Source organism: Grammomys surdaster, unplaced genomic scaffold, assembly GCF_004785775.1.
Source record: "Grammomys surdaster isolate TR1022 unplaced genomic scaffold, NIH_TR_1.0 554, whole genome shotgun sequence".
Classification (NCBI taxonomy): domain Eukaryota; kingdom Metazoa; phylum Chordata; class Mammalia; order Rodentia; family Muridae; genus Grammomys; species Grammomys surdaster.
In genome coordinates, this window is record NW_021604973.1 from 680,360 (window position 1) to 694,544 (window position 14,185).

General features: G+C 43.9%; 1 protein-coding gene across 2 annotated transcripts in view; it reads left to right on the forward strand.

The window, feature by feature from the left end:
- LOC114633209 (carboxyl-terminal PDZ ligand of neuronal nitric oxide synthase protein-like) overlaps positions 1-14,185 on the forward strand; it is a 280,780-nt gene that overhangs the window by 233,308 nt on the left and 33,287 nt on the right. For both annotated transcript variants that reach the window (XM_028781825.1, XM_028781826.1), the window contains exon 6: positions 8,023-8,164. In XM_028781825.1, the coding sequence (XP_028637658.1) occupies positions 8,023-8,164 (142 nt within the window). The remainder of the gene's footprint in view (positions 1-8,022; positions 8,165-14,185) is intronic.

A 14,185-nucleotide genomic window follows, 5' to 3' on the forward strand; every position in this document is an offset into this window, starting at 1 on the left:
GGGAGGGAGGGAGGGAGGGAGGGAGGGAGAGAGAGAGAGAGAGAGAGAGAGAGAGAGAGAGAGAGAGAGAGAGAGAGAGAGAGAAGAGGAGAGAGATCCCCAAGGCCAGTCTGTAGTGTTGTTACTGTAATCACTACTTAGATATAAAGAATTCCTTTCTCTGAGGGCCCAAAATCAGTGTGACATAAACCACCTGACCTGGACTTCCAATAGTTTCTTTATATGGTTAACAGTGCTTTGCCCCCACTTGACAATTGGCAGAAGTAAGGACCCAGGGTAGTAAATTACCCCTGATCATGAAGTCAATGGATAATGCCACTGAGATTAGAACTAGTAGGCTTCCTGCTTCCCAGTTCAGGGCTATTACCACTTGTCCTGTGGCATGAAGCATGAAACTCCAGGAGCCTCTCTGGGCTTGAATTTTCTCCAGCCATCAAATAAGATGCAAGGCATATTAGGAATGCTGGTGGTTGTTGTGTGCTATGAATTGGTGCTGATGATTTTTAAGGAGCAAATTCTGCATGCAGATTGGGGTGAAGAGGTCCTTCCCATGGGTGCTAGAATACAGTGAGAACTCTTGATGAAGACTTCCTAATAACCTGGTGTTTCCCGTACCTCCCTCCTTGTGGGATATGATGATAGTGTCATTTGCAGGGCTGTTCCCATCTTGAGCAGTCTCTTGCCTGCTCTCTCTCCCTGTCCTGCAGTGTGAATGTCACCCTCCTGTCATTTCTTCACAGCCTCAGGAGGATGCATTCCGTACACATGGCTGTCCTTATTAGCACATCACCACAGGCACTGTTAGTGGTTAGCAGGAGCTACAGGGAGCCCCACCAACAGCAAAGGCAGCTCCTTGAAATCATTTTTTCTGTAGTCACAGTTCGGTTGGCTTGGGTAAGAAGTTGCTTTGTCTTGTCATGCTCTTATCAACAAACTGGGGTCCTTGGCTATAAAACTCTATCATTTAGAGTTTACAGTAGATTTGGAAGGATGAAGTTAGGCTAAAGTGTGACACGTATCTGGTGGCACTTGGAAAGGTGAGTTAAGTAGTTCATTGCTCCCCAGATGCTTACTGACAGTACTGAGATTACAGCTTAGCCTTGGAAACTCTATGATCCGTTATCTCCTGTCAGTGTTGAAAGTCAGACCCACTTTAAAAGTAAACTTTCTATACCAGGCAGTAATTTATTGTCTGAGGTAGCCCTTCTATCAGATTATGGAATCAAGCCATCAACAATGTGGTGGACAAAAAACCTGACCCAATTATCATTTCAAACCCTTAGCACCTTACATACAGAGGTCCACATATAAATATATTCATGTTTCAGCTTATACTCATTTGATAACTTTAAGCTAAAGGTACCTTTATTTTATTTTGCATGTATGGGGCGGTGTTTATGTTAATGCAAAGGCCAGAGGTCAACTTTGGTGTCATTCTTCAGATGCCATCCAGTTTGTTTTTTGAAACAGAGTCTCGTCATTAGGCTGGAACTTAGACTAAGATGGCTGGCTAGCAAGCCCCGGGGATATACCTGTCTGCATCTCCCCAGTGCCGGAATTAAATATGAACTTGGGCCACCATGCCTCATGGTCACATTCTTTCTCTCTCCCGCTCCTTTACTTTCTAGCCTAAAGTGTGTGTGTGTGTGTGTGTGTGTGTGTGTGTGTGTGTGTGTGTGTATTTGTATGTTCTTGGAATCAACTCAGGCCCTGAAGTGTATGTGGCAAACACTTTACCAGCTGATCTATTTCCTTGACTTCTTCCTGAGATGCCTTTAAGCAACACATTAAAGAAACATGGTATTCAGTTCTATTTTTGTTACGATTCTGAGGTAGCTGAGTTCCACATAAAGGCACTGTATTTTATTCCTCTGGCAGATGAGAACTATAAAATTCATTCCATGACTAACTATATGGACGTCAATTCCCTGGAACTCAGAAGTACTTGGACCAATCCCCAGTGCCCAGAAGATGAAGAAGCGGGCAGACACAAAGCAGAGATGAAAGATGGCAGCCCATAGCCAAGCTCTCTGACAGAGTGCGCCCTCGCTCTTCTTCCTTTTCTCCTTGCAGGCAGCTTCATCTTCTCTCCATCTCGTGCGCACGTTGCACCTTGTGCTTTTGTTCTGTGCTTTCCTTGCTCATCTGGTGGCTCTTTAATTATCTCCACAAGCTGTAAACGAGAGCTTTGGGCAGTGAAATTCACAAGAACACCAACTGTTATCAAATCAACTTTAGGACCCAACGAATCAAACCATGCCGTACATGTCCACAGCACTGCAAAGATTTCCAAGTGTACACAGCCAACCAATAGCAGGCTCACTTACACTGAGAAGATGAAGTGGTCTTATAAGTGGTTTTTCTGGGGACCAATCAAGTATGGGAATCAACATTTGACTTCTGTCTTCTTAAAGTCTATACCAGTAGACTCTACCAGCCTTTGTGTACTTTTTAGCAGATAGCACAGGTCACAGAGAATAGTGTTGTCTTTGTAGCCATTGCAGCATACTTTATCAAATATCGACACCTGTCATTTTGGAGCCCACGTTAGGCATAATGAGAATAGCTCTCCATTGCATCTTGACTTGGCTTGTGTTCTTGGACGAGAGGTATGTTAGACTTGGGAAGCACTTCTCTCAAGTGGATAGAGAGCTGATTTAAAGGAACAGAGTGTGGTGGGAGCAGGAGCAGATCGTTCTGAGGTCTCTTCCTTTGCAGGCCTGTCCTCACCAAATTGCCTGTAATTGGCACTTCCAGTGAGTGTCAGTGCTCTCCCTGTGCTGCTAAGAGCCACTCTGAGGCTAGGTATTCTTTTCCAGCTCTGAAAACATCAAAGCAGCTGTATCCAAGCTAATCTTGATAACCATGAGGCCACACATGCTTTGAGCTGCTAAGAGAAATTGGCTGCTGGACAAGAAGATCTGGTCCGTGTGCCACCTAGCACTTTTAGGGGATTATGTAAAACTAAGCTGGATTTGTATAAAAATCATGTGGCATAATGCTGCTTTTTTTCCCTCCCAATCTAATAAATCCCAGAGAGTGGCCAGATCTCCGAAAGCTGGAAAAGGCAGTCTTCCTAATAGTCCACTTGCTGGCTCTGCCTTGTGCATGAATGCCTATAATCTTTAAACTTCTGTTTCAATTTCCAAATGTCATGAGATCTGAGCAGCTGCTTCCATGTGACCCAGGAGACCTAAAGTATTCATGGAAATCTCTGAAAGAGTTTGCTTTAAAGCTTCTCTTTAACCGACTTCTCCCTCTTAGGTTCAGACATGGCCTACTATTAACTCCCAGCATGTCTGGCTGCTGCATTTCAGGGCAGCAAGCAGAACGTTTTCTTGCTTAGGATCACAAAATGGGGTTAGCCTATAGAAAGGAACTCACAGGGCTGTGAGAGGATCAGTCTCTGCTAGGTACACATTCATTGCCTCTGCTGGCTGGCTTCCAGTGATTGCTTTAATACCACGGCCCTCTTATAAAGTCCTCTAAAAAGACTTTTCAGTAGTGACAGAGGAAAGTCCTAAAGGTCAAGGGGCATCTAGGCTCAACATAGCTGTTGATGAGTAGTGTTGGGAGCTACCTAGCTGCTTCTGAGCCTCAGAGTGGTGAATGGGAAAGACTGCATACCCATAGAGGTATGTAGTCATTCTGCAGAGCAGACAGGCTGGTTTGCTATGTACTAAGTCACCACCTTAAGAACACTGGGCTTCTCATCAAATATGCCACCATGTCCTTTTACTGTAAATGGAAACATGGCTTTTATTTTAAAAAGATTAAGATAAACTGAAATGAAGTCATTTGACACCAACTGTGCATATCTGCAAGTTGTAGTCACCCACTTCTTCCTGCACAGGGGCCATTTGGCTAGCTCAGAGCTGAGGTGCATTTGCCCTTATGGGCTTTCCTCTTATGCTATGGGAAGAGACAGTGACTACTGCCCTATTGGCCCTAGGATATGTATAGAAAAAGAGATTCTCTGAAATTCTTCACATTTCTGTTACCGATTTAAAAGAAAAAACCTCAGCCTGTTGAGATCTACCTTTTTTCAGGACTTAATTATCTTTTGATGCAATGAATTTTATAATCAGAATAAAAGTTTTTATTTCTATTGCATTATTTATTTGTGTGTGTGTGTGTGTGTGTGTGTGTGTGTGTGTGTGTGTGTACATGTCCACCATGATATGCATGTGGAAATCAGCAGACAGCTTGCAGGAATTGGTTCTCTCCTTCCACAGTGAGTCTTTGAGATCAAACTCAGGTCATCTCCACATATGTAACTGAGGATGGCTTTGAACTCCTAATACTCCTGTCTCTGCCTTCCAGCCACTGGGATTATAGGAATATGACACTACATCTGCCAAGATAAAGCATTTCTTGAGCACTGCTGCATGTGAGCCTGTGGGAGGTACTGGCTTGTATATTCCTGGCATACCAATTCTCCATGTACATGAGATGCAGTAAGAGACACATACTATTAATTCACATCTTCAGTGGCCTAGAGAAACCTAAGAGGAACAACTCTGCTAAAGGGAGGATAGAAGGACATCAGGGGCTGAGGGGACAATATGCCCCTACAAACATGGGGGAAGGCACGCCCAGTGTGTTCTTCATTTTCAGGGGAATCAAATAGAGCCGAGTCAGTTATTGAGTCTAGAAAATGCATTCCAGTGTAAAAATACTGTATGTATTGAACATTAAAGCCAGCGTGCATCCTTACAGCCATTTGGGCTTCTAAACAGCTGGGCCTGTAGCTGTGCCCACACTTCTGTTCTTACTGAAGGTGGCAGAATGTAGAGTGAGCCAGAATTCAGAGGCTTTCCGTGCTTGGTTCTGAGCACCATCCATTATCAGCTAGGGATACATGAGGGATAAAAGTCCTCCATAAAGGCCTTTCCCACCCACCCCAGCCTCTGATATAAATCCAAAAATAAGTTTATAAATCCTATCCCTGCTCCTGTCCAATCCCATAGTCCAAGGACATGTTTATGGACCTTTAAAAATTTAATATCTTAAAAGCTAGTTAAAGGAAAGTCTGTGGTTTATAGAGGTGATGGAGGTTGTATCATATCTTTCTTGGGAAAATTTGAAAGTTTATAGCAACACACCCGGGAGTGAACTTTGTTTCCTGTGTGCCTGTATCTTAAAGAGGGAAAATAAGTTTTTACTCTGGGACTATGGAAAACTGACCCAGTCCTTAAAAATATTTACTCAGAATGAGATTGCTGGGTTAATTTTTATAAGAAAGTCACAAAATTAAACCCTTAGTCTTTACATATTACTTAGTCTTCTCCATGTTTATTTCAAGAACCTAAAGCATTTAGCTGCCTCATGTAGAGATGTCTAGGAGAGGAAAATCTGCAAAAGTTAGTCAGGGAGGTGGAGTGAAATCTTCCATTGCAAGGGACATTGGCAGACAGAAGAAAGCCCACATGTACAGTGACTTGGTAAATGAGCTTTGCCATTGAAAAGCCATAATGTCTTACTTAAGGTTTTACTACTGTGAACAGACACCATGACCAAGGCAACTCTTAGAAAGAACACATTTAATTGGGACTGGCTTACAGGTTCAGAGGTTCAGTCCATTATCATCAAGGCAGGAACATGACAGCATCCAGGCAGCACGGTACAGCTGGAGCTGAGAGTTCTACATCTTTATCTGAAGGCTGCTAGCAGAATACTGGCTTCCAGGCAGCTAGGATGAGGGTCTTAAACCCCACACCCACAGTGACTGATCTACTCCAATAAGGCTACACCTTCTAATAGTGCCACTCGCTGGGCCAAGCATATACAAACCATCACACACAGGCAGCCTGTTGTTCTTTACAGAAAGGAGAGAGGTAGGGAAAGCCAGACGATGGGCACAGGGTCATCACTGAGGCTGGAGTACATCTTTTCACCTGAGAGTTGAGCTTCCTAGTCCATCCTTCTGACCAGGGAGCATCTGTACAGTCAGAAGTGAGATGCACTCATGAAGCCACAGCAGCTGCACACAATCTACACAAAATTAAGGCAGTCAGTGTTCAAGTATAGAGTGGGAGGGGTTTGTGAGACCACCCCTAATTGAGGAACTAGGGACAAGTTATGGTTTCTAGTGCAGAGACAGTCAGCTTTCCTTACAGGTGTAGTTCCTGGTGAAATTGTGCACACTCCACTGGATGGCTCCACAGAAGTATATGGGCAGCACAAATTATAGTTGATAGGCTATTAAAAAAGAGGAGGGGGCATGAAGTTTGGAGGGGTAGGCAGATGGGGTAGAGTAGAGAAGAGTTAAAGAGAAGAATTTAGGTGTGTATTGTATGAAATTTCCAAATCATTTATCAGAAGAAGAAGAAGAGGAGGAGGAGGAGGAGGAGGAGGAGGAGGAGGAGGAGGAAGGAGAAGGAGAAGGAGAAGGAGAAGGAGAAGGAGAAGGAGAAGGAGAAGGAGAAGGAGAAGGAGAAGGAGAAGGAGAAGGAGAAGGAGAAGAAGCGGAGAGATGTAGAAAGTTGTCAAGTTTGTCATTGATTTGTTAGGTACCATGTTCTCCAAAGTACAAGTTCTCATATTTTGAGGCGTTCATGAATATAATATTGGAGAAACAGACAAATACCAACATTGAGATGCATAAGTGAATCAAAGTGTAAGCCCAGCAGGACCCCCCTAGGCCTACCAAAGCACTAGAAATTAGTGAGCAATATGAGACCAGCTGCCTTGTTCTGATAAACCCTACCTGACTGACAATGTCACCTGGGTGGGGGTAGGTCTTGAGCACAATCTGCAGACTATATGGTGTCAATACGTAGTAGTCACCTCCCGATCTCAGATCATTCAAAACATGTCTAGTGCTCAATTTAAGCATAAGGTAAAGTCTAGTGAAGTAGCCTACAGTTGATGGTGGAGAGATGTTTGCTTCACTCTGGGCTCTGAGATGTCTTACATACTTTTCATTTTCAATACTTGAAAGCCGGTGAGAGGTAATTAATCATCAAATTATACAAACAGGTTAAACCAATGGAAAACCTTTGAGACCACACCCAGGGACCCCTCCTCCCCTTCCCCTGACCTGTGCCTACTGGGTCTGGGCAGGTTTCTCTGCCCTCCCTACCTCTTCTTATTAAGTAGTGGAATCCTGGAAGACTAGGAGCACTCCTATCGGACTCCTAAAGGAAGATTTTAAGTAGCAGAATAAAAGCAAGGAAGGAGCTGCACCATGTCCCAAAACGTCATCGCTCACACCAGGGCCCTGAGCCTTAGTCCTAATTTCTTTGAGTAGCTTTATAGTTTCAACTCCTAATTCTTTAATCCATTTGAGTTAATTTCTACATAGGTTATAAGATATTAATTATGTATGTTGTAATTTTGTTAATTTCTACATATGTTTTAAGGTGGGAGTCTAATTCATGCCTCCGGGTGTGAATATTTACTTTTCCTAATACCATTGATGGAAGAGATTCTCCCCATTGTGCATAATTGGTGTACAGACCTGGGTACACAGTGTCTTAGAGAAAGGCTGAGAGAGACATTCCTCTACTCTCTGCTGCTGCCATGGGTGTGTGTGGCTGCCAGTCTTCAGATGGTTCTGCGGTAGCCTTTGCCTTTCTAGCCCCACAGAGTGCCATCTATGGAAGCTCCTAGGAAACCTGACCTTTGAAGTAAAAAGATGGCTGAGTTCCCCCCCCCCCCCCCCCCCCCCCCCAGTTTGATGGGTTCATTGGACATTTGAGAGTGGCTGGTAAAAGATTCTGAAGGATCATAACTACTTTTACTCTGGAAGGGACAAATGAGGCCATGTCAGGTTCTAAGTCCAGAATTGGAACATTTGCCTCTGGCACCTGTCTTCAGGTGATGACGATTGCTTCAGAACTGGGGTAACATAGGTGCTATTTCTAGAGTACCTGTGCATTGAGAGATCTTGAATATTTCCACCTCTTTCCTTCTCTGGCTGCCTAGGTTTTTGACCACCTTGTGCATCCTCAGCCATAAGGACCTGTTGTGTCCTTGTGGAATCTCTGCATCCATTACTCTTTCCTTCTTCCTTCCCAGAGTCAAGCTATGAGAATCGTACGGACAGTTGGACAGGCCTTCGAGGTCTGCCACAAGCTGAGTCTACAGCACACACAGCAGAATGCAGACGGCCAGGAAGATGGGGAGAGCGAGAGAAACAGCGATGGCTCAGGAGACCCAGGTAGGCACCATGGCCACAGATGGAGAGAACCCAGGATGGAAGGGTAGACCACCCCCCCTCGAGAGCCAGCCTATTAAGTTACCTAAAAACTAATTCTAATAATTTCACCATTACATCATTCATGTTTCTTTCTTTTGTTCTCTTTTTGTTTATTTTAGCTTTGTGACAAGTTCTTACTGTGTAGCACAAACTGACCGTAAGTGTGGACTCCTCATGCCTCAGCTTCCTGCACAATAGATGCCGTTAATGTGTTCCAATAACAACTAGTCAGAAATAATATCCACTGTAACTTCTTCTACAGAAAAAAGTTGACAGTTTAACAAAAGTAAAGTATTTAGGAGTAGATTACACATTCTTCTTGAAAAATGGAAGACTATAGCATAGTATTGAGTGGAAACCCTGAACATTAGAAACATGAATTCTGTGTTTTACATGGCAAAGATTTCTAACAGCAAAGGGGACATCATGGTAACCTTTGGTACTCACATACTACATTATTCAAAAAGCCTATGAAGTATAGTTAAAATGACATCCTGGATATCAGATAAATTAAACACGAATTAAGCCAAAAAGTTAGAAAACAGAGGAGACAGAGGCATGAGAATCATGAGTTCAAGGCCAACTTTTTTATATAGACTCTATCTCAAAAACAAGTTAGAAAAATCACAAAAATAAATCTTATACTTAAATAGCTATTTCCTGGTTGAACAGACAGACTCTTGGTTTGCATTGTAGATACCAAGCTACATGGAGTAGCATTTAGTCATGGGTAATGTTCTACTCAGCTTTAATATAAGTATTTGCTTCTGAAAAACAGCTCATCATGTGTGCCTCAGAGGCACATGAGCTGATATATTTGAAAAGGCCAAGTCTGATACTTGGTATGTAGGAAGCACTAGACATGTATGTGTTAGCTCACGTTGTTTGGGCACAAATGTGTGAAAAATTTTAAAACGGGTAGAAGTTTTCTGGAAAAAGCAAATAATAGAGGACTGGTTTATTTATAATAATAAATATTTATTTATTATTATAAATAAATATTCATATATATGTGTATCCAGGTAAAGCTGTGCTGATATTAAGCAACTAAACAGCTCAAAACAGGACTTCAGAGCCACATGTGCTGATTTATTGCAGAATCTCTGGGGAGAATAATGTGGAAATACTATGAAACTTGGAAATTTACATGGTGTTTGACTCTTAAATTGTCCTCATAGTGTCTCTAAGAATGTATTCTAAAGATAGACCTGTACATGTGAAGTGATGAACATTCCGTATGGTTATATAAGTGAAGAATCAGTTATAAAACCAAAGGGTTATAAAAGGCATTTTTTTTTGAGGCAGAGTCTCACTATGTAGCCTTGGGTATCCTGGAACTTGCTATATAGACCAGGTTGGCCCCAGACTTACAAAGATCCTCCTGCCCCTCTCTGCCTCCCTTCGTCCTTGCCCCTGCTCTCGTGATTAAAGGTATGCACCACCATGCCTAGCTATGAAATCACTCTTAAATACAAAAAGAAGGCTATTACATGGTGGTTAAAAAAGAATGAACCCATTAATGTGAACTGATTGAAAGCCATCTTAAGGTATTTTGTTTGTTTTAAAAAATCAAGTTCTTGAACTGTGGCTATACTTGCTACCAGTTACATTTTATTATAAGTACGTAGGAATACTCATCTGTACATATGGGAGTATACATGTATGTTTCATCTGTGTGCACATACAAGTCTGCTATGCATAGAATCTTTACAGCATGGTACACAAGAAAGTGGAAACATGGATCATTCTGTAAAAGGAGCGGGGTGTCTGAGGTGGCCAGGAGATCTGCTCCCCACTGCACTTACAACTTTTCTACCCTGGACATATTAGACATAAATTAGGAAAACTGGCATTTCATCTAGTGCTGTTTCTATGTGACACCAGGGAGTCACCTTGCTTCTTCCTTGACTCACTGATTTGTACCAACTGAGGGTGCCCGCTGGCTAACATGAGCATCACAGTGATCTTGGCTAATAAAAATGATCACCAGACAGAGTCTTGTGTCTTCCTGTATGTGCTGGACCACATGTGGCTTAGGATGGACCATGATAATAATGAAAATTTAAATTTCAAACCTTTCCAGCTCTGTGCTCTGAGACCTAGGGCTTGGACTCCCAGGCAGACTTTGGCAAACACTTCCCATGCATGTGTAGCTATGAATAGAAAGTACAATAGAGAGAGTTCCTGGCCTCTCTTGGATTCTCTGTGAGACCTATGTCTGACCACTTTGCTCAGAGAATGGAATCTGGCCGCTCACTTCTGTACTATAGGGTGCTGTAGACTGCTAGCTGTCTGTCAGCATTCCTTTTGTATATGACTGTGGAGGTGTGGGGTGCACATGTGTGTGCACGTGCTCTGTGTATATGTGTGGAGGCCAGAGGACAATCTTGGGTGTCATTCACTTTTTCTTGTTGTTGTGTTTTGAGACAAGTTCTCTCACTCGGGTAGACCTCATCACCTAGGCTGTGATGCTGGCCAGCAAGCCCCCAGGATCTCCCCTTTTCCCTCCCAAATGTCGGGGTTACAAGTGCATACCCACCATGTCTGGCTTTCTTCCACATGGATTCTGGGCATCAAACTCTAATTTTCCAAGCACCATGTAGACTGAACCATAACCCAAACCTTTATTAACACTTCTCTGCCAGTGCCCTGCTACCTTGTTAGGGGAGAATGGCAGCCTAAGTCTCACAAGTTCTCGAACTCACACTCGAGTTGGCAGCTGGAATACACGTACACGAAGAGATTCTAACCAGAAAGTAGTGGACACTGTCACTGGTAAAACCGTTTACTCCAAGAGTGGTGGGTGGTGCCTAGAAGCTGAGTGTTTGAAGACCGTTATCATCACAGACATCCTGTCTGAAGTGGTGGCTGTAATTCCCGAGTAGCTAATCACCTCTGTCCCTCAGCTGCTAGCCAAGAAGGTCAGGCTGGCCTGAGCTGGCATGTTGGTGAGAGCTGCCTATAGGTCTTATTTTGTGCAGGAGGAATGGTGTTTTCCCTCCACTGGCAGCTCCTGCAGCCATCTGCTGGATGAGTTGATGTGATTTCCCAGCATGCTGAGGAGATGACTCTGGGCAATCCATGGTGTTCCCAAAGGAATCACTTCCTAGTCTTTGCTTCCAGTCTTATTCGCCAGCCCCCTGCCAGGTACCCCAAACCCCTTCCTCCCTGCTCTGAGTTTTTCAGCCATTGTTAATGCTGTGCCCTCTGCCAAGCAGCCAAGTGATCCCTTCATCAGACTTCCTCCTCATCCTGTACACTCTCTCTTTCTTCTCTTCTGGTGTGCTCTCCAGCTCCTCTTCTCCCAGTCTCTCCCCTTCCCCATTCAGAAACTCAAACATATTGTTTCCTGCTGTGTTCCTGGGTCCTCATCACTCCCAGATGATGCTGTTGACATTGACATTCCACGTGCCAGGTGGAGAACGCCCTCCTATCTGTAACGGGCTGTGAGCCTCGAGAGCATAGGGACCTGCTAGCAAGTGATTACTTGTTGAATAAACTGACAGTCAGTGCGTGTGGCCAATGACAGCATTCCTTTAGCCACTGTCACCAGTCATTATAAAATGCTTACTCTGTACGAAGATGAACGTGGAAAAGAAGAGATTTCATCTGGAGTGACTTCTAAGCCACCTCCTTGATTGGGAAGGATGACACTTGGACTGGGAGAATTAATAGAGTTGAGGTGACAAACATAGTGGAGGAGCACAGAAAGCTGAGTGAGTGTTGTTGGCAACACAGTGATGGCGGTGGTGGCTACAGAGGAGTCCAGCATGGTTGCTCTCTTTTGGCTGTAGTAAGAGTCACTAACCTTCCACCCACCCTCCAGTCATGGTGGGCACCACTACCCCCGTTCTGTTACCTTTTTGGTGTGTGTGTGTGTGTGTGTGTGTGTGTGTGTGTGTGTGTGTTGTGTGTGTGTTTAAAGACAGGGTCTCTTTGTCTATCCTAGAACTTTCTATGTACACCAGGCTGGCTTCAAACTCGCAGAGATCCTCCTGCCTCTGTTTCCCGAGTGCTATAGGATTAAAGGCATGCACCACCACACCAGGCCTGGCCTGTTGCCTTTTTAGAGATGACTTTCTTAGCTCACATTAATATACATGAGATGTCAGCTGCTTGGCATTTTCATATGCCTTAAAAGAGGGTGTGATTATGTAATTGGTGTTCCACAGGTTGTATCCAGCCCAGAATGCTGGTTGATTTTTATCATCTTGACATAAACTAGAGTCACCTAGGAAGAGACAACTTCAGTTGAGAAATTACCTGTATCAGATTGCGTGGTGGGGCATTTTCTTGATTTTCTTGAGTAATGATTGATGTGGGAAGGCTCGGTCCACTGTGTAAGTGCCACCCTTGTGCAGGTAGTATTTGGTTTTATAAGAAAGTAGGCTGCCAAGCAGCGATGGTGCACACCTTTAATCCCAGCACTTGGGAGACAGAGGCAGGTAGATCTCTGAGTTCAAGGCTAGCCTGGTTGACAAAGAGAATTCCAGGAGAGCCAGGGCTACACAGAGAAACCTTGTCTCAAACAAACAAACAAAAAACTGAGCAAGACAGTAAGCAGAACCTCCTCCATGGTTCTGCTTCTGCTTGAGTTCCTGTCTTGACTTCCCTCAGTGATGGATGGTGACCGAGGTGTATAAGGGAAACAAACCCTGCCTTCCCTAAATTGCCTTTGGTCCTGATGTTTGTCCCAGCAGTAGAAAGCAAACAAATATGCCCAGCATGCTTTCTTCAAGGCAAGGTTTAAGATGCCAAATATTCATCAACTATGTCTTTTCAGGGTCATTCAAGTGTGAATTGGTGCACTCTTAAGTCACGATGGCTTCTCTGTGTGTGGAAGGGAGGCACCTGCTAGGTGGATGTGGCCTTAGAGTGACTTGAGAGGGAAAGCATGCATGACATGTCATTTGTGTGTTTCTATTACTATGTGTATGAGTGTATGTTGTGTGACTTCTCCTGTACAGACAGGAACAAATGTTTATTTAGCCCAGAAAGGGCCCTGACAGCAAAGAACGATTACACCCAAGTCTGGGCTTTAAAGCTGCATCACCACGGAGACCACCCCAGTTTCACTGAGGACTCTTCTCTCCCCAATAACTAAATATAGATTGAAATAGCTCCACAGAACTCTCTTTCTTCCTTCCCATCTCTGTGTCTGTGTTTAATGGGAAGTTCATTTTAAATAATTGTTTCTCATGACTAGGAGCCTGGTAAATTGCATGTTGAAGTCCCAGGGAAGGTTGCATTTGAGTGTGAAGGCCGTCTGCTAATGGATCCCCTCTTCTTCATGGAGATGAATTAGTCTTTGTTTAGTTTGAACCCCCATCTGATCAGATGAGTCTATCCACATATAGGCATCTACTTGATGTGTTGTCTACTGATTTAAATATTAATTGCAACTAAAACAGGAATCTAGAGCAACCTCTAGAGTGATGTTTGGCACATGCCTGCATTCTGGCGGCTTGACCCTTTAGCACCGACCATTGGCTGCTACAGAAATAAGGAGGCAGTGAGGTGCTAAGAGGCCACTGACATACATGGCGGCGGTTCAGCTTTGATCCTGGCCCTACCTTCCTTGCCTACGTAGGAGCTCCAGCAAACCGCAAACTGTTAGATGTTGGTTCTCCTCTCAAACACTGAGACAATGTAGGCAAAATGAATGTAGGGCCCGGTAGGCTCAGAACACCAGCAGTATGACTAGCAGTGTGAGCTGAGTGACTGAGTTCGATCATGAAGCTGGGATTACTTCAGGTGTCAGCAGCTGGTATCATTTGGATCTGGGGTTGGAACCCTTTCTTCTTCAGGAAGGCTGCTCACTGCCTTCTCCTGATCACTTCCTTTATACCTCCAACGCACCTTCTTCGTGTGTAAAAACTGCAGGCAACATGTTTTTTCGTTTCCCATCTGCTTTCCTCAGAAGGATTTTCCAATGAAGGTCCAGAGGAAAATGGGTAGTTTCCTGTAGGAATCCAACTTCTG